Source organism: Athalia rosae, chromosome 1 (assembly GCF_917208135.1).
Source record: "Athalia rosae chromosome 1, iyAthRosa1.1, whole genome shotgun sequence".
Lineage (NCBI taxonomy): Eukaryota > Metazoa > Arthropoda > Insecta > Hymenoptera > Athaliidae > Athalia > Athalia rosae.
In genome coordinates, this window is record NC_064026.1 from 31,027,747 (window position 1) to 31,052,426 (window position 24,680).

A 24,680-nucleotide genomic window follows, 5' to 3' on the forward strand; every position below is an offset into this window, starting at 1 on the left:
CAACTATTTCATATACAGAGTGTTGCGCTTTGGATCTTGTCGAACAATATTCTATCCTAAGGTTATTAAGAGTTGTTTGAGAAAAAAGTTTCTTCAAAACCATGGACCCTATCAAATTAAGATTTTATATTGAAAAATACGCCAAGGAGAATCGAGAAATAAAATTGCTAGAAACTTTCTACGCAACTCCCAAAACTAAGTCGATCACTGGAAAATTTTATGCAAGACATGAAGCAATAACATCAATAGATGCCCCTGACGAATATGTTGATCTGATAGCTAAGTCTCAAAGCTACGCGCCAAAAAGAATTTATAAATATAGACCACCTGCTGTTAATATGGAGTAAGAAAGTCTGGCACAATTATTGCTGAAGTGAAAACTTCTTTTGTAACATACTCATATTTTTTCTTTATATGCTTATAGCTATGGTTGGTTCACAGAGCCATTGATACCAAGATCTAAAGATCCACGCCTGAATTTTCCAGCTAAACAATGTGCATTTATCAAAACTGAACTCCTAATCCGACATTTAAACAAGGGTGTTCCTGAGGAAAAGTTCAAAGGCGTCCCATTTAAATCATGATAACATATAAGGCTACTTGGTGTAACACTCTCATGTAAGGTAAATTTCTGTAATACAGACCATTGAGTAAACTGTGCACATGCACAGGTACTTCAAAATTCAATTGCTGCATTGCTAAGAATCCAGATTAGCTTTTTCGGATGAATGAAATCGTTCAAAGATGAGTGTGTATTTATAGCTGCTCAAGGCCATATCAATATCCTACTGTATCATGACTCACACATACAAATATTTTTGGGCAGAATATGGCCGCATGGTGCATTCATACATAGGTATAACTCTCTAAATGTTCTACAGGAGAAAGTTCAAATGAATTGCAAGTGTAAAAACATCAAACATAGATGAGATCTAAAATTCTTTCGATCATTATTAATATCTATCCAATTTTGGTCTTATCATGTATCATTAAATGATATAAGCGTTTTGAATAAGTTGAAATCCCCAAGTCTGGCTAAATATCAATACAAAATGATGTTATGACATAGTTACTAAGCAACAAACAATTCTTGCCAATCTTCTTGCAAGATGGCCTAGGACTTGAAATTGTGTACGTTTTTCTCCATAGTAAGATTTTGATAGTGATTTTCAAATAATTTTTAATTACAATACCAATAAAAATTTTATAGCTTGTCGAATTCAAGTGCGTAGAATGGAGGTCAGCGTCAAGACTTCATGTATTGGTAGAGATCCAGGCTTTATTCATAGTTTTTCAAATTGACAGTTCTAGTGAACTAGCCACCGAAGAAACATCATGGCAGGAAGAGGATTCTGTGTCAAAATAGAGCTAGATTTACATGCCGTGAGTACTCATAGCTACATCGGTAATTATCCAAAAACTGTTATAGACTGTCTATATGAATTATCCACAGGTTACATGTCCTGGTGTATGGCTTTGTCCTAATGGAAAAGTAGCTCTTCAACTAAACACCTTTAATAATTGTATAGAATCTCGCCAGATAACGCCAATATTTCCATTACTATTTCACGATAAATTTACATTCAAAAAAGTTTTTACTGGAATCACCACACTAGCTGATTTACAGCGAAGCTTAGAAGAAGAATTTCTTTATACAGAACTTGTACAGTGGTCTAAAGCTAATAGTCCAGGAGTCATTTTGGCTACTTTTGAAACAAATCTAGTTGATCTGTTATATCCTGCTCCATGTTTCAAAGGTTTGTTAGCTGGGGTTGATGTCGATTTATTAATGGAGCCTACTAAGTACTTTCCAGTAAGTTTCTGTGGCAATGCAATTAGGTTTACAATGTGACTGATGTCATCATTCTGTTTTAGGGTATATTAGCTCCAAAAATTGAAATCTCAACACGTACCGTGATAGAGGAGGTAATAGGGAATTACAATTCATCTGCTACCGGAGCATGTCTTGTTAATCCAAAGACCATAAATTCGAAAGTAATATGAAAGTGAATTCTATCCTGCAGTATTATGTTAAGCTAAGGTAGTGCATCAAAATTAAATCACTTTTTACAGAATGCACCATGTTTTTGCCGGAAACCACCACCCAAAGGGATTATCAGACAACGAAAGGTTTGCCACAGCCAAGGAAGGCATAGGACTCAAACGTGTCGAAAGTAAGTGTACAATGAATCTGGATCTTACCTCAGAGTATTGGACCTAGCCCCACCCTGACTTCATCACAAGATTGGACGATTCTAGCAGATTCATTTGATGCGAAAATTGTCTGTAAAATATAGCTCATTGAAATATTGTTTATGACTGATGCATTATAGAAATACTCGAAGAAAGAATTCAGCTTCGCGTTTGCTGTACCCTTATCGCAAGTCATGCACAAAATGGTAAATAATGTAATATTCACCGATGCAAATCTCGTAGAGTCGCTTTTTAATTGTAGTTGCAGTCAAAAGCCAAGCAGCCTTGAAATCGAACGTATCTATTCACCGAGTGCTCCAAACAGGCGTTCTCTTTCTCAGTCAGATAGATGTTACCATGGAATCAAGAAACCACCAAAGTGTCCCTGCCCTCCATTGTCTCCTCGAAAGAGTTCGGTAAATACAGTGCACGATGATTCTCACATCTTTGAAAGCTGCCCAGTTTGCTCAAAGTACAAGTGTTACTTTGCATGCAACTGCGAAGGAAAAACTGGAGAATGCACTTGCAAGTATAAAAGCAGTTCACCAAAAATACACGGTACACAAAACGCTTCAAAATGTGTTAGATATCCTTCAATGGAAAGAGAAAGTAGCTCTTGCATGTGCAGACCTAGTAGTGCACCTGGTCCAAGAGAAGAACCATCTACATTACTGTAAGTTCAACAAGAAAACTGTATCTACTTAATAATTATTTAAAAAGGACGTACAATTCTGGATATTGTTTTTTTTTTTTTTAGATTGAAAGCTAAGATTAAGCAACTCCAAAAAGCGAAAGCAAAATTATCACAAATTTGCAACAACAAGGAAGACGAGTAAGTTGAAACCTTCATGTGAACGCAAAAGTGTAGCTTTTTCGATTATAAAGATTTGTTTGCAATAGCTCTTTTTATTATTTTAGCACATCTGAATTAGATCAATGCTGTGATCATAAGCAAGAGAGACCAAATGGAAGGCGAGGTTTCTACAAGAACTTGGAGAAATTTTATAAAAGAATGTACAAACAGGCTAAAATGCGTGCTGAAGAAGTTGATTGTATGTAAAAACTGATCAAGTATGAAATAGGAAATTCCAAAAACTTTCCTCATTAGCTATTGTCTGTATAAATCAAACGAGGGGAACTTCAGGTACTGAAGAAATATTTTCCCCCCGATAAATATATCAAACCATTAGGATAAAGTTCAGTGTTCATAAATAAATTATTCGGAGGAACATCTTTTCTGTGTCATTGATATTCAATGTTGTACTAAATAAAAAACAAATATGTACGTACATTTCAATAATTATGACAGAAATTCATTTCCTGCAATATTATAGAATTTTTGCATCCGGATAGATTCACACATGTTTTACTAAATATACAAACGTTCATTTTTTTTAAGGTTTCCTATAGACTGGCATCCCACGCCAATAGACTGGAGTATCTTTGATTCTTGGACCACACATTCCAACTGAATATCTCAGCAGCGCAGGATTTCTCAAATGCAGTCCTCTGCCTTGTGGTGTCCATGCTCTGAAAGTGGCTTTGCTCTCAGGACCAGGTGTTATTGCTACCCAACCTGGAATAGTAAAGAGAAGGTATTAAAAATATTTCGAGTTCTTTAAGAACTACAATTAAAGTATCACTTTCTATGATTTTGTCATGAGCTTGATAAACAGTAAATCACAAAACGACTTATCACCTGCACTCGATAATACAATGTCAGCTGCCGATACTTTCCATCCAACTCCAGTAATCTCAAAATCTTTGCTACTCAATCGAGGCCACCTCTTCAAACGTTCAGGATTATTTAAAGGTACGGCAAAGGCTCCAGTGGTCAGCATTCGATCATAAATGAAACCCGCATCTTCAGTATAACATATCGTCACTGGTAATTTATGACTAGCAAATACTGTGACTCTGTCGAAACCAAAATTTTTGTGATGAAAAAAATGTTTTCACTCAATTTCTGTAATTGAAGCTCATGAAGAAATTAATACATCAAGACAATTATTATACTCCTGTATAATTACCTGATATAACGATATCCATCTAAATAGTCTAATCTTCCTAAGCCACCCAGGAACAGAGTTTGACTCGGCCTGATAATAAATGTTCTAGGTATGATCATCATCTTGGGTAATGTAAGCATGAGTTCGTCGGTTGTGAGCAGATGCAGTACTTGATCAGGTTGAACAGTGCCCGGTGTATCATAGCACCAACGGGCGTTTACATAAGCTGGATCGTTTAAATCAATGCTCGTTTGTTTGTGAGGATTTTTACCCTTTGGTGCCAGAAATATATCACCAGATTCTTCGTCAAGGGGCTCCTGTGTTGAAAATGTTCTGTCTAAGTGACCTATGACAGGAAATGCCAATCAACAGAACTTCATTGCTTTTTTCTTATGTTGTAAATGCATACCGATTAATTGAGCGTATCTTAAATCTTTAGTCCTATTAAGCTCTTCATTCCTTTCTTGTTCTCTCATATCAATGAGGGGGGCCTGATATCGCAATCTTTTTGCTCTTAAGGCAAGTCGCCAAGGTGATGGTCTCATAATTGGAAACTTTAATAAATTTAAAGTTGTTCCTGGCCACGGAGATGTCGTTGCACGTTGAATAATATCAGCTGCCGCTGATCTGCAATAATCGGACTGCAACAGTGCATTAAATAAAGTTGATTTCCCAGAATTAGTGCACCCAACCAGGTATACGTGTCCTGTGCAATACAAAAGTGTTTGAGATGTTTAGGATGGACACATAAGAGGAATACTGAGAATCAAGTCATTTTCCATCAATTTTTCACCTCTGTACTGCCAGATTTCGTACAGTTTATTTATCAGATGTTCCATTCCATGTCCAGTCTTGGCAGATATTAATGTTACATATTTAATGTTTGCTTGATTCACTCCTGATTGTACAATAGCATTTCTTATGCATTCAGTGACATGTTGATGAAAATCTGCAGAATCCGGAAGCAGCAAGTCTACCTTATTTCCAACTACAAAAACTGGTCTTTCGGTACCGATGACATCCAATATACCTGGCCAAATACTGCATGGAAAGTCTGTTAAATCGACTAGAAGAATAACTGCAGCTTTTTTGTTTCTCATGGTTGACAACAACTTCGGGTAATCTTCAGGTGATACGTGTACAGCAAGAGAAGTGTTGTATTCGCTTAAGAAATGACATCGTTGACATTTTATTGAATGTAATTCAGAATTACGCTTTCCTGAAAATATCTCTGATGGTAGATATCCTGGAATAGCTGGATCTTTACAATGCAGCAGAGCACCACAACCACCACATGGAACAACGCTGACTTCAGAGTTTGGATTTGGAGTTCCATAGTTTAACTGCCAATTCTGATCAATCGCACTATCGTCATATTGCTCATAATCCGTCATCCAATCAGGAGGAATCTTTGATAGATCATCAACTGTTTGCGAATAGTCAGATTGAGATTCTAATGCCTCCGTTAACGTGTAATGACGTTCCTCGCTATTGTTTGATTTTCCTGCCGATGATTGTAAGTATTTTTCATATAGAAATTTATAGTCTTCATTCAATTCACTGTCTACTTTATCAAAACTTTCTGAGCTGTCATTTTCTATTAGGTCAGTTTCGACTGTTTCATATTTGTGAATGCCAGAGTATGGCATGTGAATTGGTTTGGACACTATATTGCCCTCAGAAGATTCTGCCAGATTTTCGGAAGACTTTCGATTCTTGTCTTTAAGCATATTTTCTATAACTAAACTGTACACAGGAGCTAACTGTCGTTCATAGTCCAGCTTCTGGCTCTTTTTTACTTTAATATCATCAGCAATTTTATTCCTCAAATACCCTTTTTTCAATCTATCACTGTCTAGGTACTCACAGTATATCAATTTATCCCTTAGTTCCTGTAAAACAGGATCAATACTATCTTTCTCTTCTTTTTCTACTTCCAAAGTAAAAGCCGAGAGACTTGAGGTTCGAAATGCACGTGAGAAGCGGTTATTGTATTTGTTATGACATAACCTAAAACAGTCTTGCACTATCGTTCGACTTTGAGAGTGATGTAAATATCTCATTGAGTAACGCAAAAATATCTTTGTTGATAGCATGCTGGTTATTAAAAAAAAACAACTTATTTCAAGAATTATCACTCTTCACGTGTACCTCAACATGGCACGTTATCTGAGTCTGACAGCTACAGCTGCAAAACTTCGGGGTTATTCGACAATCGATGTATTCTCTATTCGATAGACTAACTACCTGTCGATATTCGATAGACAAATAGCTAGTTTTTGGTAGACGATAGTAAAACAAAAATACTATTAAATTTGAACAATGAAAATTCTGATAACTCGAGGGAGTATTCGAAAATTATTTCAATACGAAAAGGTAATTTCTGCAACGATTCTTTGAACAATTATGACAATTTTCTAGATGATTTACCCCCCTACAGGATATGGATGCCGGCATAAAATGCGCACCAATCGAATGAAAAACAAGGAAAGGGTCGACGCAAGGGCTTTCTTGATGGCGTGATCTCCACAAAAAAGGGTTGCTAGAAATCCGATGTACAAAATTCCGTGGTCTGCGCACTGATTACTTTTCCTGGAATTCATTAAACACGTGTGGGTGTGCTTGGATCGTTATCAATGGGCTGAGACGTGCGATGTGATCTATGAGCTACGAGATGGCCGGACCGGAGAAGGTGAGTCCTAAAAAAATTATTTTTTCGGGTAAATAGGCATAAGTTTTTTCAAATTTTGTAATCAGAGTAAAGGTGATCGCTCAGGGTTGGATTAATCGCCCTTGATGACCGTGCCAAGTTTCCGTTTTATGTCAAAACTATCTAATCGTGTTAGTACGCGTGTCTTGGCGGCCATTTTGATAATATTGCCTTCTCAAAGCCTCGCTAATTCACCGGGTGAATATTTATTCGCGTATATTTCCTTGATTTGGAAATGTCATTTATCGAGCGCCCAATATCGCGGCGTTCGGTTAATCTTAAACAAAATCATCCCTTGATCTCCAAACGAAATAACCCTCCTTTATCCGCTAAAATAGCAAGTGAAAGTAACAGCCGGCGCCATAGGTAATCGCGTGGCGTTACAAATATAGCCCGTTAGTAATAACGCCTATTTATTTACCGCGAGAAAAATGAAACGAGGAGATATCATCTGCTGCTATTTAGCTATTCACTACTTCTGTACAATACTTTGACTCTGGCATCGGATCAAACGGCACAACCTCTTGTTGTCTTGTTATCTCAACATTATTAAACTATACGTATATATGCCTAAAAGTGGTGTTGAGATACAAATGTTTACGTAGAAATTTTATCACAAAATGTTATTTAATCAGATAACCCCTAACTCAACATATTTTCTAGAACGTTTTGTATGGCTATTTGTAGAGCATTTAATAGGTCCCTATCTCTATAAACATTTTGAGATCGTAGGTCGTTGGAGAACATGTCTTCTATAAAACGTTCTAAAATTAAGTAAATGTTTTTTCCCCCAAAAAAAAAAAAGCGACAACACGTGTGGGTGTCATGAAACGTTGTGTCGTAAAATTTTTAATGTCACCGTTGAACAAACTTTGGAAAAATTTGGTAGTAGCAACAATTGCGACATATTTAATAACTATAAGATGGGAAAATGGATGAGAAGACAAACGATGAGTACATCGAACTCGAGTTCGGTTTATAACAATACACAGACATAATACAGGTGAATTTTTGAATGTTGAATGAAATGAGACAAATCAACGTGACGTAAATTCGTGCAGAGATATGACGATGAGTCTGGAAAATTTGAAAAGGGGATATTATTGCCAATTGAAGGGAACATCGTTTGGATTTCTTATTCATTAATCATAAACAGCTGATGTGCTTTAAAGAAACACGTGAGAGCACTTGGCGTTCGTATTCAATTATTGTCAAAAGGAATATAATAATAAAGAGAGAGATATACCGAATGACAACCTGAGTGTACCACCTACGGTTCAGATAAGAATAGTCTTGCATGGCAACCGTTTTAAAGCGTTTCAACTTGCGTCAGTTTTGGACAATAGTTTGTCCGGCTGTAAACCCAGTCCGGTTTTATATACCACAGGAAACGTGAAATCTACTGCGCATTGCCAACTTCTATAGCATATTCAAGCTTCGAGCTTCTTGCCTTCCAAAACCCTGTACCACTCGGTATTGTGGACCGTAATATTATTCGCTGTATTGTACGAAACCAATACCGTCGCTCTAAAACCTATGAAACAAAGCTGCAATTATTAAAAGGTTTTAAAAATAGTCAAACTCCCCTCGCAATAATAATCGCAGCTGCACTCCCGAACAATACATCGTAGAAAAAGGGGAGAAAATAAAATACGCATCCGAAAAATTTCACATCGTATAGAATTATTAAATTTTCGCATCATTCTAAAAGTATTTATTACGAAACGAAATAAGATTCATTGTAATATCGATACGCACTAAATGATATTACGAATAAATTGGCAACAACCCCGTTCTAATTTTGACACGTGATTTTGCTGATATCATCGATGTTAAGCATCATGTCATTTACAGCCGATACTTTTATACTCACCACGAGATCGAAATGTGAAAAATTTTCGTCAATACAATTTTTATCCCGCGTTATAACGCAGAATAAAAACTACGAGGTCTAAAACGTATAAGGGAATGTTACGCAGGAGGTATATGGGATAATCTTAGGAACGATAATAAACAATGAAAGAGTATTGGTGCAGATGGATTATTATTATCTCTTTTAGTGGCCGACTGTGCTATTTGGGTATGTTGCTGGTGCATATAAGTGCATGCATGCATGAACATATGCAAACATCGGCCGATCGCACAGAAAGTACACATATATAAGCTACACTTGCCAACGTTTAATGCAAGCAAAGGTCGTCCCAATGAATTGAAATAATTTATCCTACGTGACTCGGAGTCGTTCGTGAAACGTCAACTCGTGCGATCTTTAAAAAATTCGATGACTCTCGTTTTTTTCTCTACACCAATCGTCGAGTAAAAAGATCCAAAATTTGTAGGGGAATTTCACATCCCATGTCGCACGTACTTGAGTCACACAATTCCAGAGACGACGTCGAAGAGAGAGAGAGAGAAAATAAATAAATAAAATACGCAGGGATAGAGAAATAATTTCAGCTTGAGAATTTTCTCAACAACGTGTTTTTTAGTTCCATACACATAGAGCGGCCGTGATGATCGGCGTCAGAGACGACGCCTCCTTCTACACAGCAGTAGCAGACTACCGTAGTATTGCAGAGTGCTAAAATAAACGTTGGGAAAGTGGCGTGATACGCTTCGCAGTTGGATCGGGAATTTGTTTATCAATGATTTTCTGGCATTTAATCCTGTTTCTTATCCCCTGGTTATAAACCGTACACACCGTACATGACACGTAGAGCTCAACCGTAATGCCGATGCGCCGGGTACCCCGATTCGTAATCGTGCCACACCCCCCCGTTACGTGGTCTGCGAAGAAATGAAAAAGAAAAAAATTTCAAGAGACGTCGTGGAGTGCAACCGGGTGTTCAACCTGGTAGTCTTCGTTTTTTATATAATGTACACAGGTATATGTATACACCTATGTAAACTTCTTCTGCCCCGATCCTCGATCTCCGACTCCAGCTCGATCCTTCTCCGTTACGCGCGAGTCGTTATAGCCAAGAATTACCTGCACATCATCATGCAGGGGCAGGAGGAGGATGGAACCTTCGAAAACCTGTTAGGGACCCGATATAATAGCAGCCGGTGCAGCGGCGGCAGGCTTCGTATATTTAAGTTTCGGTTTATGGATATGCCATACCGCTGCAGGTATAATACATATGAATTTGTTACATTTCACTACATGCGATACACGTTGAAATTTGCGTTTGTGAACGTGAAACGATCGGGACGACAAGGCTCATCCTGCAGGGGGATAGAGACGAACAAAATCAACGTATTCGAGTACATGATGGAAATTTCGAAATTAACCCTTATCGCAGGGCCCACGTACGTGCGCTTTAAATTTAACAAACAGGCGATGGCCTGAATCTGCGTTTAAAAATGCGTTAAAAACAAAAATAATGTTAGGAGATGAGAAAACGAGAGAAAAAAAATCAACTAATTCTCGTCGACAATAATATACCAACGACGCAGCTCTTCTCCTACTCCTCTTACATACGTGACTAGAATCACACACCGCAGCATGTATAAGTACATATATCTAGTTGACGGCGGGCGTATAATTACACAGATTACGCTGTGAACGGCATTTTGTAAAAGTTCTTTCGTTTTTTTTTTCCACACCGTAATAATGAACAAACGTTGCCACATTTACAGAAATTTTCAAATATCGATTTAAATGTATATTCAGTATCCAATTTCGATTTGAGTTTTATTGTATGTGCGAACACCGGGTTTTTAAAAAAAGAATTCCTTTTTTCCCCGGTTCAATACAATATACAACATTCTCTGACCTTTTTTTTTTTTTAAAGGAGAACGAGTATCTGGTCCTTTTTCACAAAAAAAAAAGTCAAACTGGTATCGAATCATGTATTGAATATACACCTACGTATGTACGTATAGGTATATATTTTCAAAATATGCACCGCAAAGCATCTGATTTACGTACGCGAGTAACTCAGATATGAGAATAAAACCAATATATCTGATCGATCGTGAGCAATTGAGAGAAAAAAATCGAAATCGAAGCTGCACAGACAAATCTGCGAATGTAGGTCAGGGCTACATAGTGTCGAAGCTCCGAGTCGTTGAGTTTGCCCGCCGCGGTCGTCTCACCGACACGTAGCTCGCGTGTTAAGATTAAATTGGCCGTCTAGCTATCTGCATCGTTTAATGTCCGTAACAAAAGGGCGCATGTAATTCGCCTATATCTACCGCATAATCGCGTCGTAATTTATTGCAGTTGTGCCAATGCTCTTGTTTTATTCATTCATTTCTTTTTCGTGGTCTCTAAGGTCTGTAATATGGTTTCGGTTACGTGTAGTCCGATTATTATATACTATCACGTAATTTTCAATATATTCTAAGTCAAAGAATTAAATACATTCGCTGTATAATCACCGCTATAAATAGCGTGACTCAAGTAAACTTATGTTATAGAGATGACGAAAACAAAAAAAAAAAATAATAATTAGTACGAAATTTTGTTTAAATATTTTTTCTTGGAGTTGAAAATTTTTGTATCTTTTTGGTAGACGATCAACGAATCGAATAACGGTATAGAAATTTTATAACAATGATGATGATGTTACGAATGAAAGGGAAAAGAGATGATCATCGCGTGACGCGTTCCTATAATGAAAAAAGACTAATGATAATACTTTTCTGAAACTGCACGTGCGCTTTTCTCTAAATTACACATTATATTCAAGGAACAATGCAAAGTACCACGCGCAATGGAACGCGTGTTCCAGGCTAACAATTTCACAGTCAGGCAATAGAAAAAACAAGATCAAATAAAAATTCAACAAAACACATCCGGAATGAAATGTTTTCATTATTGTCACAGAGGTACGATCGGAGTCGATAAACTTTTATCTTCATTGAGATTGATCTCATTTTTTTTGGGATGCGTCCTTTCAATAGATCCCATCTGGCGCTAAGCCTGGCTCATTTTCACACAGGACCGAAACCGAAATTTTTTTGCCTACACCCTTCTGGTTCTCAGTTCTCGATAGTCAGTAGAAATGGTGAGTTACATCATTTCGTATTTCGGTTGTTGACTCTGTAGCGCCGGCAATCCCAACGTTGCAGCGACAGCACCGACAGCGGCGACGTGACATCAACCCCCGTGAAAATGCGTACATTATCTTTATACCTATGTATATGTATATCATGCGTATCAGGTGTCGTGTGCGTCGAGTCACGTAATCAACGATGCCAAAGTGTCAACGTGCCAACGTCGTCGTCGACGCAATTATATGCAGACCACATCAGGGGCGCGAAGCAACATTGAGATGTGTTTACGGAAACGTCGGTACTTAGATACCTTGTCCTGTTAGATGGGACGTTATCGTATACGTCCAAGCTTGCGGTACGTCAGTTTTATGTACCGGGGGAAAAAATAATAATTTATTTTGCAATGTAAATTTAATGAACGGATTATTATTTTATCGACAAAATTTTAAAAGCGTCGATCGAAGAATAGCAAGACGATCAGAGGCCTGCTGTGTAGTCGCAAAATTTTTGTTTTGACTTTATTTTTGTTTCTCATGACGATCTATCGATCGATCGCATGAAAAACAGTTTTGGTGATTTTTACGGATTTAGGTATGCGATGAAAAAAATTTATTGAAATTTGTCAATTACAGAAATTGTATAGAATCGCTTCGTTCGACCGATGGTTTTTCGAACGCAGTCGCACAATTTCGACCGGCAATAATTTCTTCGTCGACCGATGCGGTTCCGAGATATTCTGTAAGATGGGATATAATTTTATAGTTGGTATAACAGCAAGCTTTTGCGAAAGCGTCTACAGATAATGACTTATATCCTTTTTTCATCCTGCGTTCGGAGTAGCCGCATGTAAAACGCATATGCTGCTAGGACCGGAGACGAGGCGTATAAGCGGAGGTCTGTGAAATCGTGGTTCGTGAGTCACGTTTTTCAAATTCTCTTATTTTTTTCTTTTGTCTAGTATAACCGGTCTCGATAATCGGTTCACGTTACACACGTACCATAATGGCGTTTTGAAACGAACCTTGAGAAATGGATTGTGCGACACAGTTCACACTTTATTGTTTTAAAAAATTTCTCGTCTCATCATATCGACGATACCGACGTCCAACGGGATCTTCTTCGGACTTTTGCGTCGCGGAGATCGCTCGAAAATGGAAGTAAAAGAATTGGAGAGAGAATTTATGATGCGGTATGGGCCGCGGGCAGCCTCGGACTCCTGAATTTTTATTAGGTATTATTTTCTTCGAAAAATTCTTCTGCGATCGTTTGCTCTCGCTTTACTCATCGGTGGGATTTTAAAACACGTGAGTTGTACGCTGTCATGTGATTCGAACCAACGCGAGACCGCTGCGTAGTATGGATACTTCCTTTTATGCTCGATGTCGCGCGAGATCTCCTCTCTGTTTTTTTTTTGCTTCGTCAACATCGCGCGATTTTTGTTGTTATAGTTAGTCAAACGTTTGCGCGTAAAAGGTTAATTATACCGAAGCGTTTTTCCTAATTATAATAATATGATTAATATGCGAAAATTTAGCACGAGCCTCAAACCACGTATAAAATGTGTAATTTAAAATCCGAAAAATACATCGTATTATCAGTTGAATGACGCGTATAGACATTTAATTTTGTTCGTTCGATCGTTATCTACACGTCCGCGTTCTATCGTTCTCGTAAAATGCAAAGTTTTAATCTTAACGACTTTTCGGACAAATTCGTAAACGCAGGAAAAAAAATATTCCATAAAATTTGGAAACAGCCGATCCAGTGATACCCATGATAATACCACGGAATATATTAGAACGCATTTCAACGAGCACGCTTAATTTTTAATTTCGTTTTTATTCTCGTCTTATGTAACATGACAAATGCAAAAATCATAAAAAAAACGAATTGAACTAAATCACACGACCGCGCGAGATATAAAAATTTAACGACGTTATACGCTTATATATTTTGTAATAATTATTAACCCTTTCGCACATTGCGTGTATACATAATACATTCTATGTATAGATACTCGCATGTATACAAAATTTATTATAATTAATTAAAAACGCTGAAGTCTGCATCGCTCACGTGATCCCGCGCGATGCGGTCAACATAAAAACGTATGATTCAACGACTTTAATGACCTTTCAGAAAAATCTTATGACGTGTGGGATGAAAAAAATATCTACTATACATATTTGAAGCGAATAAAAAACAAGAAGAAATGAAAACTTGAATTGTAACAAAACGAGGTCACGATCCCTCTATATATTCGGTTGAAAATTTCCAGTTTAATAGCGTTCAATTGTAAACAATTACGCAATGTAAATGCTCATCATATACTGTATGTATATGTATGTATAACATCATGTAGATATTACGTGAATACGAACGTTGTACGTTATCACGTATGCCATGCGACGCTACGAGCGTAGCGCGAAATTTTTCAAATAACGAAAATAGTTTTATTATTCAATTTATTTTTTTCCCTTTCTCTTTTTTTTTTTGTTTGTCGCGTGTGTACAAAACTTTTATACGTACCGTCGTCAAATTTCACGGTCATGGCCGGTGCAGGTATCAGTCACGTAGACCGGTAGCCATATCTATATACTGCACCTTGAACGAACGTTTCATGGTCACGGTATAAGACTCGTTTTCAGGTTTACTACCTGAATCCAGTTTCACCTGCGAGAAAACGATCGACGGGTGGTTGAAGAACGGGAGAGAAAGAATAAGAAGAGAGGAAAAAAAAATGAAATAAAAATTAACACCCTTACCAAGGGTCAAAGAGGCGAAGTCTGTCTTCGCACCTGCACAGTGTTGAGCTTTTTTTGATACAAATATTTTTTTACCTTTCTTCCATTTCTCCAAAATTCTATGTAGTTTTCGCGCTTGCAGTTTTCGTGATAAAAAAAGTAGATCGATTTCGGATGCTAAATATATATGATTTTGGGACGAACAGGTACGTTTGCTTGTGGTATTACATAAATTATTTAATTATGTCAGGGTTTTGTCACTTCCTTTTTTTCCACTTCTTCTTCTCTTTACTTTTTCTCTGCTTCGGTGCACAACGTTCATTTACTTGGTTAGTTGGCAACTGATTCATGATCTTGTAACTTGCAATTAGAAATATTATAGATCGGTGTCCTTGGATCTTTCCTTTAATCAGAGACACGCCAAGAACCATGCGAAGAAAAAGTGTCAAATTAAACGCGACCAACCAGAAAGATAAATTTGACAACGTGAAAAAAATACGACATCTGAAACTGATTGTTATACATTTTTTCAATTTGACCGTGATTTGTACGGACAAAACGTGCCGCTTTTTTCATACCGTACACCTACTTCGTCATTCCACAGGGATTTGAAATCACTGCATTATTCATGGGACGCGTTTTAGAAGCGAATCGTATACTGCAAGTGTAGACGGAGTGAATGAACGATGAAGAAATGTTTATAAATATCTGAAATATTTTGACGTGGTATTCTTACAATATCGCGTCGATTATTTCCTGAAAGAAAAATCGTTGTTCTCGGTTGTTGTTAACCTGCGCAGAAAAAGAGGAGCTCGCTAGTCAATGAATAAACATACGCGATCCTGCAGACAGTTTTATTTTACAAAGCGCAGTCGAAGATGATGATCGAATTTTCTCACGGTGATATTTTTTGCCGTACATCAATATACACCGACGTTTCACTGCGGTGCATCGTGATGCGATTCTATAACATATATATTAATTTTCAATACTTTATTCGTTCGACTGAAGGAGGATGAACTTTCTCTCCGATCGTATCTCGATACCGCGCATGAGGTGCGCTTTTAAAATTGTTATTTTTTTTTTTTTTTTTCTTTTTCATTTGTGAGAATATACTCACGATGAGAAGGAGAATTTCTGTGATTTTCAGCCAATAATAACCGAAGGATATTACCGAGCTGGTAGAAAATATCGAAGGAATGTTGAATGGAAGATAAAATTCTGCTGAATAAGAAGAAAAAAGTGGAAAACCATTTTACGTACTTTCTAAATAGTACGATTGCGGTTTAATCGAATCTCATAAAGTGAAAAATCCTTCCGCTTATTCGCCTTGTATAACGTTACAAAGCGCGACCTTTCGAAGGTCTGAAAAAAGCTCCGCTGGAGAAAGTATCACCTCTCCGTTCATCTCACGCGGACAAAAGGGATCCGTGGTCGAAATACAAAATACCGATATTAAAAATCTGCACATTCTTTTCTCCCCTTTTTATTCTACTCTCCAACCTTCGCGTCTCACGTTGCAGCGGACGTGAAAATCGCTTCGAATGACTACGAGGATTTTCCGCGATAATAATTCACAGAAAATTCTTCACCGCTACGAGATGAATAAAAAGTATAAAAGAGAACGTTTTGACGATCCTCGTATCGATTCTCTCTCTCTCTCTCTATGATCGCCGGTTGGTTTTGTCCCGTGCGTAGCGTGCGTAAATATAAACCCTCGTGGTTAAAACGCGTTGGCCACCGACTATACGTATCGTACGGTATAAATATACAGTCTATAATCCACACTATAATTATCACTTTACAAAAGAAATTAAGGAAAATGCGCGGGAGTGTACGCGCTGCCGCTGCGTGTAGTTAAGAATGCGTAAACACGTGAAATATCCCATTAAATTCGGCAGAGACCGTGACGATGCGAAAACTTCATTTTTCGCAATGATACGAACACAAAGGCCGAGATTACGATTCAAAATTAGCTCCGTGTCCCCGACTCGGAAAAATTTTTCACACCAAGAAACTAACCACATGCGAGAAATGCTTTTCAACTGGAATCAAGTTCATTCCGACGTGCCTACTTTCTTTTTTCTATTTTTTCTAATCGGTAATTTTTTGTGGTTTACGCTCTTTCGTTTTCTCATCCATGGCCGTGCGCACCTTGTTAATGTTGATTGGAGGTATTGAATGTGTAAAATACCGAGCATGTTATATTCATAAAAATACATGTGTCGGATGCGAGTCGCGTGTCAGGGCGTTGGACTACACGGGGAAGGCTATGCGGGGTTCTTGCCCTGTCGAGTGTTTTAGAAATGTTGAAAACGAAAAAATAAAAGAGATAATAGAAAAACTGATGCGGCAGTTGAACCAAATTATTATTGAATTATTATAATGTCATCTCTTCGAATATATACCCATGTATACGAAACACTTAGGACACGTATTACATGCGTATTTATTAAAAAGTGACATCGGCGCATACGTGTAATCTAAAAGTTTGGTATATACCAGAGGGATTCGCGCACGCCCGAAGAAGAAGAGAATTTTTGAATTTCAAATGAATCATATAGTCTTTTTTTCTCTCTTCTGCTTTTGAATTCAAATCGTTCTTCGTGTAGAACTAACGCGGTTGCACACACTCTACACGTACACGCATTGTATATAACCCGTGTATATATTGTTACATACGTATACATGTATAAATTTAAATGTTATAAATAAAAACACCGGCTCACACGTATCTGTGTTCGTTTTCCTTCTTTTTTTTTTGTCTTGAAATTTTTTTCAATTTTTATTTTTCGAATGTATCCGCGCGGATAGCTTCAAAGGACGCGGATCAATGTACTCGCGTATTTCCATCGTACGCCATACAGCTGAAGATCATCAATCGCCTTGTCATTCGTCTGCGTCTCGCGCTGCCGCGTGTACTCTATATGTATAAGTACATATACATGTATAATAAATATAAATTCTTACATATGTATACGATATTACATGCATTCGCCGATAATATATAACGCATGTAACGTATATATTTGTGTATGAGTTTAATATATTATACTTCCGTTTTTCGTCCGCGCTCTATCGAAAACGAAAGGGGATGGTACGAAGAGAAAGAAAAAACCGAACCGTATCGGAATGATTAACGAGAAAAAGAAACGAGGATAAAAGTTGAGGAATAATTGCGAGGGAGAAAAAAAGCGATGATCTTCATGTTTCAAATCGCAGTTCGCATGACCTATATTATAATATGCAGCTATACCCGACGTATAAGAGCCGAGATAAACTTTCACTCTTCTCTGGATTTTCTTTCGTTTCAATTTATTTTTTTTTTTTTTTTCAATATCATTCTTTCTCCGGTTCACGCGATACGCGTGAAATTTCTTTTCTTTACCGATAACATGCGGATTTTATTCTATCTACGTTATACTTATACACCGTAGAGCGCATTATAAGCTACGATTTACGCGGAATGGGTTAGAATAGTTTGGAAAAGCACGCGAATCTCACGGAGTTCAGTCGATTATAGGGGTGAAATTGCGGTGAGACCAATGTATCGATCTGACATTTTTTTTTTTTTATTCTCCTTATTTGGCTAAAATAATCCGAATAAATGACGTGACGAAATTAGAATGAAGAACAATTTCTACATGCACGCGTCAAAATCTACATCGATAGCGACGAATCTTTTTTTTCTTTTACAAATCACAGAAAAATCGCGGTACATTCCTATGGGTGAAGGTCGATTATTCCAACATTAAATGCACCTGCGGTTTTTGGTACAATGTACTTACCTGTATACATATACGTACGAAAACCGGAGCGAATATGTATGTCCTCGCAATTTTCCCAGGCTCTGTAACCGAATGAAATTCGTGTACGGTAGATTGGCAGTAATTCCATCTTTAATTTTTCATCGTCATTATCGCAGTTGAGATCGTGGATCGGTTGATTTATATCGTGTATGATTTTTCGCACAAGTATACCTAAGTAGATACCCAGACTACCAGTTTAGTTTCTCCATCTTCGACCGCCGTACATACTCGTATGTACCTACTGTACATGTATTTATTTAAAGGATAATATAACAAATGGAGAGGCGGCACGTTCTCCGCCTCTGTTTCTATGCGGATAACATCGTACGTAGATATAAATATACCCACGTTATACTGCAGCTAGACTTCGCTAGATCATGCGTTTATTTTCCAGTTAAAATGTGACCGAGAGAATGAAAAAAATTTCGCATGATTTTATCACCTCGATAACGATACAACGAACCAATTACGTCCCATGTCGAACGATCGAATACATCCGCAATTAGATACGCACCTGTGGAAAGAAAAAATTACTCCGGGAGATTGTGACAATGTGAATCATTTTGTGTGTGTGTTTTTTGGTAGAGTATGTGTGTTTCACCTCCCATCGGACCCTAACAACCGAAATCAAGGGTAGTCGTGGGCGTGGGTTACCGTAGCACGGGTAGGATATACACTGATAAATTTAGCGTCGACAACTTCCGCACATAAGTTTTTTTGGTCCCATGTCTATGCGTACGTAGAGTTATACCATATTTATTGTATGGTATATACGTTATTCGAACGATTATTCTTATAAGTTAACCGGCAGCGCGCTGCCCCCGTACGGTATTTATAACGACATCGAATGGGAATTTTGCCAGCGTTGAGCGTATAACGTATGACGCGTACGTGTATACGGGCGGAAAATGAGGCGGTGGTAAATTTATTGAGAAAACCACAATTTCTGCAAAGATTGCAAGAGAATCGTTCCTCTCAAGAATCGCCTTGCGGCTACCCGCTATAAACATTTAACCAAACCTTGTTCAATGATACTTTGTTCAATGGGTTGTACCGCGCGTCATTATCGTCCTCGGAAAATACAAATATACGCGGAGAAAAATCGCGTTACATTACAGATTCGACATCGCATGCCGATGTTTCATCCTGTGGCAATTTCCGGCCCTGTTTTATGACCTGTATTTTGTCCCTCGTTTCACGATTAGCCGCGCGAACCTTACGGTACGGGGCGAGACGCGACGAGTCACCCGATAAAAAGCAGCCTCGCGTTTCTCCGCTCTTGTTCCTCCGTGACGTGTGGCCGGGTTGGGTCCTGCGAACTTTTCACCCGTCATGCAGCAGATATCGTCCGGCATGTTGCGGGATCGGTAACCCAACCCACGAAACTGGGTTGAAGGTCAAAGTGACGTAACTTTAAAGCCGACCGCCGACCGGCGACCAGGGGCTTCGGGACTACAATCTGATGTCACACGGAAGCCCGATTGGGTCGCTTCGCACCGTTTCCTAAAAGCATGAAATTTTCCGTACAACGAGGTGACGATTTTCCATCTCCATTTTATTCCATTTTCGCAGACTTTTCGATCTAGAGTCCGAAATCAGAAATTAGCAACCGTTTCTTCGGTTTTTTTTTTTTCAATTAATTTCAGGTCGCATAAACTGAGCGAAAAAAATCTACGCTAAATCATACGGAGTAGATTAAAACGTCAAAGATAAATTTTCATTCCTCGCCACGTGCTGCGTTGGTATGAAAGAAAAACAAAAAAAAAATAAAAATTTTCATCATCAACCCGGCGGTAACGTTCCTTTCATACGTACGACATAGATATACATGAATTCCGGTGCGTTTGGAGTGTGGTGGAAAAATCAATGAATTTTCCCGGCTCGCTAAAATACCCTGAGCTACGGTCACGGCGACCAACGCGTACCCCGGACAAGGTAGGTAGGTAGGTAGGTAGGTAGGGAAGGTTCATTCATGCGAACTGTGACCTTTGCGTATACACCGCACGGTATTATTCATACTTTTCTGAAACCATCTAAAAACTTTTATTATGCCTATCGTTATATCGTGGACGGCACATGTCAGCGCACGAATCCGGGGTGTAGGTAGAATGATTGAACCTCCTCCCTCGTCCTCCCTCACCTCGAGTAATCAATCCCAGCGTAAAAGTTATACGCGAATTAGAGAAATGAAGAAATTATGTGGAATGTTAATTTCCCTTGATTACTCGATTGATAAAATCGTTGTATCGCGTTTTAATTAAATCTACCAAGAAAATAAAATTTCACACCGCGTGCTAAAATCTCTGGATGGCAGGGGTGAATTTAATTTCATAAACGACCAAAAATCAGGTTGGAGTTTGATCGGGCTGGATCGTATCGAAATTTGGGGGCGTAAGGGGAGGTGGGGGAGAGACCTGAAAATAATGGGTTTATCTCATCTGGAACGCTGGGGCGCGGAGGGAATATTTTTTTCTCCACAGCTGGAATAAGTACGTAGGTGAAATTTTCTCATCTAGTCCGAAATGGGAGATAGCTGGACCTCGCTCTTGAATTTTTATATTTAACCCACGATCTGCGCATGTATACCGTGTACACTCAATTCGTGCTACTTTTTTATTTTTCCTTTTTTTTTGTTTTTTTTTTTCATTCCGGCAACTTGCGCCAGCTTTCGCTCCGCCCGCATTCTGAATAGTCTGCGAATATTGGGATCTGACACATCCGTCGTTTTTCGATTTCTTTATTTAGTTTTCCTTTCTCTCGAGTCGTTCGAAGAGTTTTCCGATATCGGTCCGCTCGCTCTGAATTTCAACTTTGGCAAATGACAAATCCAACGACAGTTTCGTACAAGTGCGGTAATTTAAATTACACCACGCGAAAAATTTGATCATGTAAAATTAAATCCGCGTGGCTTCTCGTACCGCAGCTAATTGTAAGTGTATCAATATCTCACCATTTTTAATAGCTAATTTTTATAAATATACATTTTTTTCTCTTCCTTCTCGTTATGAAATTAGTGTTTCGGGGAATCAATTGAGAGCGTCTGCTCGTCAGTCGCGGTAAAAAGGCACCTGTGTGCTCAGATACCGGACTATTGGCTCAAGAATAAATCTGACATCAGCTGAAAATTTCTGCCAATTCGAGGGAACGTATGCGAAGTTTTTAAAAAGATCATGTCACCGTTCGTTCGGATGACATGTTTCTCTCCTCCTCACTTCCTCGATCGTTACTTTTTCTGCAATTTCTTACATAATCTTTGCGAGCTCCCTCAATTTTTTTTTTATTCCTCACCATTTTGTTATTTCACCCAGATATCGATGTAAAAAACAGATATTAGCTGAAGGTTGTTCCGGAGGGTGGGTAAGGGGGGGAAAAAAATTAAAGCTACGTGATACACTTTTCGAGTTATCTTTTCGGTTGATAAGAGGCAAAAATATACCTAATAACGTAGATATAAATAGCCTTGACTTATTTTTCTGTATCTAATTCGAATTAGAATGGTTATACATACCATGTACATGTTGCACCTACCTACCTACTCGACGACTTACGTAATTAAAAGCCAAAACTTTACGGCGTACGCTGTAAATGCTCTGTACAACGTACAGGTTTCATGCTTATGTACCGCGTATAATTCATATAATATAAGATTCTATGTAGAGCGAACGAGAAAAGGAGAAAAGTAACTATACGTGGGGTCCATTATTGTTATTTGTTGTTGATCTTGTACTCGCGTTCCGCTCCGCGAACTAGTGGATAAACTAAAGTCTTAGAATGAGTAAGTAAGAAGTTAGCAAAAGCGAAAATAAGGAAAAATGAACAAGTCGAGCTAAGGATGGAGAAAAATGAACAAGAGTCGTGAAAAAAAGACAACAAATAACAAAATGGTAAAAAATGAGAAATAGAAAGAAAGAAATGAAACAGCAGTTTTGTTCTACCGGTCACTAGGTATACGTACATATACCGAATAGGTTAGTTATATAACCTTCGCCTTGAAATCTAGTGTTACAAACGCGCAGCGAGCGATACATGATCATTACGAATACATGTACGTACGTTACACAGCTTTTTATGAGACGAATTATGTGCGCGCAAAATTCGCGTTATCTATCCATACGGGCCGTGGACAGCGGTAGTATTCGGACACACACGAGGCCTTCCATGCCAATTCGACCCAAATGATTTTTCATCGTAGTTTTTTTTAGTATAGTTTTGATCCGATTCGTGTACAATTTTACGTCGAAAAACTGAAAACGCTAACCGGAACAGAAATATGGGGGAAAATTGTATATAATGATTTCGAGTCGAGTTGGCGCGAAATACATCACGAACGCAACACACACTTTGGAAACTATGTAACACTTGGGTAACGTATACACACAATAATGTAACGTATTATGTATATTTACCAGCCAATCTAGAGATTTATCATCATGTATACCGTACATACCTACGCGATTCCATCTCTGTATTTTTACATGTACTTACCTACGTGTGCGTACATATGTATGTATTATACATATGTACGATACCGCAGATTACCACGCGGTGTGCGGACGGGATGTTCGAATCTTCTACGACGCAGTAGTTAGTTTTGCTTCCATACCATGTCGTTCGCGAGAAACGCCGGCCGGCTCGCGACGTGAGATAACGTTGTGTATGATCTACACGTAACGTGCACGTAGACGTTCGCACATGAGGCGATATTTTTGGAGGTGGTTCTTTTTTTCCCCCAATTTCTTCTTTTTTTCTTCTACACTGCCTTTTTACACATCTCAAACGCGATGTGTATATATATCATGTATATATGCGCGATACCGATGTACACGTGGTGCCGTGGCAGTCGCGAAAAATCCTTGACTTTGCAGCAATATTTTATTTATATATAGCATATATGTATGCGTATACCTATGTACAGAGTGTGCACGTGGCCCGCGCCGAAACACCTCCTTTTTCCCATTCTCTCACAGTTTCTTTTTCTTCTCCTCTTTTTCTTTTTTAGCATTCGTTTTAATTATTCATGATCGTACACACTCGACGATGCGATCTGTATAATCGATGGGTGTAATGCAAAGTGTACAGATTTTGGTTTTTTCTTTTTTTCTTTTGTTCATGTTTTTTCCTTTACGCGCGATAGCTACATTTTGACTATTTTTCTCGTATGTGTGTGTGTGTGCGTGTACTTATGACATAGCAAATATACTCCGGTATATAAATAATACATATGTGTATATACTTATAAATTGCTTACGCAATGATTTTTGCGGAGCGTTGAAACCGCGCGTGATATATTTGGCGTGTTTCGCGTATTTAATTGCAAACATACTCGTGTACGTATAGAGGTGTATACGGGCATGTGTGGTCATGTAATCGCGTACGTTACATTATAGGTGGGGTACGTCTACACGTTCGACTCTGTAACGTCGGAAACTTTTATTCGGATAATTTTGGATAGGGTCTCTTTCGCGGATGGTTCTAAATTTACCTGACTTTCGCGGGAAAGTCGGACAAAGTTTGCGCCAAATTTTTTCTTTATTCATCAAAACCGCGCCACTCGGATTATCTCGCGCTTCTCCCGCCGCTCTTTCTTATCGTTCTTCTCCTACTCTGCCTCCTCGTGATCCTAATCGGGGTCCGTAAACGCGCCGCGGTTTCAAATACTGCGCACAAAGTTTCTTAAAATTTTTCCTTTCAGTTTTTTTTTTCTATCCCACGCGATATCTCGTGACCGTACGTGCGACCATCGAACCCGCACATGTGTTGCGAAATTAAAAATTGAAAAAGAAAAACCAAAAGCTCTGTACAGCCGTGCTAATGTTTAATGTTCGACACATTCACGTGTCATTTTTCAAGGGGCGGATGAAAAAAAAAATTGAACGAATAAACGGAATCAACTTTCTTTTCAGTCTGTTGCAAATCTTTCCGTTATTCGATTTCCCACGAATAATTCACCGTGTGTAATTTAGGGGTGACATTTTGGGATCTACTTAATAATATTCCAAGTATAGGTAATATTGGAAATCGATAAATTGAGGAGATCATTTGAAACACATTGTTCTCTGGGGATATCTATCATTAGATGAGGAGATAGTATCATTTGCTCCGCCATACCTATAGATATACGTATGCGCAATAGATCTGATATCCGATTCTGATTACGTCCATACAATTTATGTATATTTTCTGTGTACGTATATATACGTATATCTGATGACCT

At 38.3% G+C, this 24,680-nt stretch overlaps 4 protein-coding genes and 3 long non-coding RNA genes across 11 annotated transcripts in view; 3 read left to right on the forward strand and 4 right to left on the reverse strand.

Annotated features, from left to right (window-relative positions):
* Positions 1 to 101: 101 nt before the first annotated feature.
* LOC105684195 lies at positions 102 to 584 on the forward strand. Its single transcript, XM_020851299.2, has 2 exons — positions 102 to 343; positions 425 to 584. Exons 1-2 carry the CDS (start codon positions 102 to 104, stop codon positions 582 to 584), a joined length of 402 nt encoding a protein of 133 aa, XP_020706958.2.
* Positions 585 to 837: 253 nt separating this feature from the next.
* LOC105684194 (spermatogenesis-associated protein 6) lies at positions 838 to 4,216 on the forward strand. 3 transcript variants are annotated; one of them, XM_048649100.1, is made up of 11 exons: positions 992 to 1,131; positions 1,211 to 1,239; positions 1,306 to 1,383; positions 1,454 to 1,813; positions 1,876 to 1,995; positions 2,074 to 2,174; positions 2,334 to 2,399; positions 2,456 to 2,866; positions 2,951 to 3,025; positions 3,112 to 3,245; positions 3,593 to 4,216. In XM_048649100.1, the coding sequence occupies exons 3-11, from the start codon at positions 1,336 to 1,338 to the stop codon at positions 3,601 to 3,603; spliced, it is 1,326 nt and encodes a 441-aa protein (XP_048505057.1). In that variant the 5' UTR covers positions 992 to 1,131; positions 1,211 to 1,239; positions 1,306 to 1,335; the 3' UTR covers positions 3,604 to 4,216. The 3 variants fall into 3 exon arrangements, with proteins under 3 accessions (XP_048505058.1, XP_048505057.1, XP_048505059.1); XM_048649101.1 differs by lacking the exons at positions 992 to 1,131; positions 1,211 to 1,239 and adding an exon at positions 838 to 856; XM_048649102.1 differs by lacking the exon at positions 2,334 to 2,399 and having other exon boundaries at positions 1,211 to 1,383.
* Positions 1,160 to 2,605, reverse strand: LOC125499750. Of its 2 annotated transcripts, XR_007276735.1 has the most exons (3): positions 2,420 to 2,580; positions 2,203 to 2,284; positions 1,160 to 1,352 (listed from the first exon to the last, which is right to left on the reverse strand). It is a non-coding gene; the product is annotated as an uncharacterized LOC125499750 (long non-coding RNA). The 2 variants fall into 2 exon arrangements; XR_007276734.1 differs by lacking the exon at positions 1,160 to 1,352 and having other exon boundaries at positions 2,196 to 2,284; positions 2,420 to 2,605.
* LOC105684193 (nitric oxide-associated protein 1) lies at positions 3,421 to 6,688 on the reverse strand. The gene is made up of 5 exons (XM_012397364.3): positions 4,996 to 6,688; positions 4,612 to 4,908; positions 4,224 to 4,548; positions 3,893 to 4,110; positions 3,421 to 3,769 (listed from the first exon to the last, which is right to left on the reverse strand). The coding sequence occupies exons 1-5, from the start codon at positions 6,296 to 6,298 to the stop codon at positions 3,588 to 3,590; spliced, it is 2,325 nt and encodes a 774-aa protein (XP_012252787.2). The 5' UTR covers positions 6,299 to 6,688; the 3' UTR covers positions 3,421 to 3,587.
* Positions 6,689 to 6,793: 105 nt separating this feature from the next.
* The window catches only part of LOC105684196 (MAP kinase-interacting serine/threonine-protein kinase 1), a 50,202-nt gene continuing 32,315 nt past the window's right edge, over positions 6,794 to 24,680 (forward strand). Inside the window, exon 1 of the mRNA XM_012397368.4 lies at positions 6,794 to 6,894. Coding sequence (XP_012252791.2) covers positions 6,865 to 6,894 — 30 coding nt within the window. The 5' untranslated portion in view covers positions 6,794 to 6,864. The remainder of the gene's footprint in view (positions 6,895 to 24,680) is intronic.
* On the reverse strand, positions 6,895 to 15,654 carry LOC125499749. 2 transcript variants are annotated; one of them, XR_007276733.1, is made up of 3 exons: positions 14,754 to 15,654; positions 14,443 to 14,586; positions 6,895 to 12,649 (listed from the first exon to the last, which is right to left on the reverse strand). It is a non-coding gene; the product is annotated as an uncharacterized LOC125499749 (long non-coding RNA). The 2 variants fall into 2 exon arrangements; XR_007276732.1 differs by having other exon boundaries at positions 14,679 to 15,654.
* Positions 17,253 to 21,394, reverse strand: LOC125499752. The gene is made up of 3 exons (XR_007276737.1): positions 18,815 to 21,394; positions 18,446 to 18,707; positions 17,253 to 17,580 (listed from the first exon to the last, which is right to left on the reverse strand). It is a non-coding gene; the product is annotated as an uncharacterized LOC125499752 (long non-coding RNA).

What these genes read in the sequence shown, in the direction of transcription:
- LOC105684194 (XM_048649101.1), top strand. Translation starts at nt 1,336, where the DNA reads ATGGCAGGAAGAGGATTCTGTGTCAAAATAGAGCTAGATTTACATGCC. An exon ending in AGCCTACTAAGTACTTTCCA is followed by an intron (nt 1,814 to 1,875) that starts GTAAGTTTCTGT and finishes ATTCTGTTTTAG; the next exon opens with GGTATATTAGCTCCAAAAAT. An exon ending in TGCAACAACAAGGAAGACGA is followed by an intron (nt 3,026 to 3,111) that starts GTAAGTTGAAAC and finishes TTATTATTTTAG; the next exon opens with CACATCTGAATTAGATCAAT.
- LOC105684195 (XM_020851299.2), top strand. Translation starts at nt 102, where the DNA reads ATGGACCCTATCAAATTAAGATTTTATATTGAAAAATACGCCAAGGAG. An exon ending in CCACCTGCTGTTAATATGGA is followed by an intron (nt 344 to 424) that starts GTAAGAAAGTCT and finishes ATATGCTTATAG; the next exon opens with CTATGGTTGGTTCACAGAGC.
- LOC105684193 (XM_012397364.3), bottom strand. Translation starts at nt 6,298, where the DNA reads ATGCTATCAACAAAGATATTTTTGCGTTACTCAATGAGATATTTACAT. An exon ending in CGAAATCTGGCAGTACAGAG is followed by an intron (nt 4,909 to 4,995) that starts GTGAAAAATTGA and finishes TGTATTGCACAG; the next exon opens with GACACGTATACCTGGTTGGG. An exon ending in GATGGATATCGTTATATCAG is followed by an intron (nt 4,111 to 4,223) that starts GTAATTATACAG and finishes TGGTTTCGACAG; the next exon opens with AGTCACAGTATTTGCTAGTC.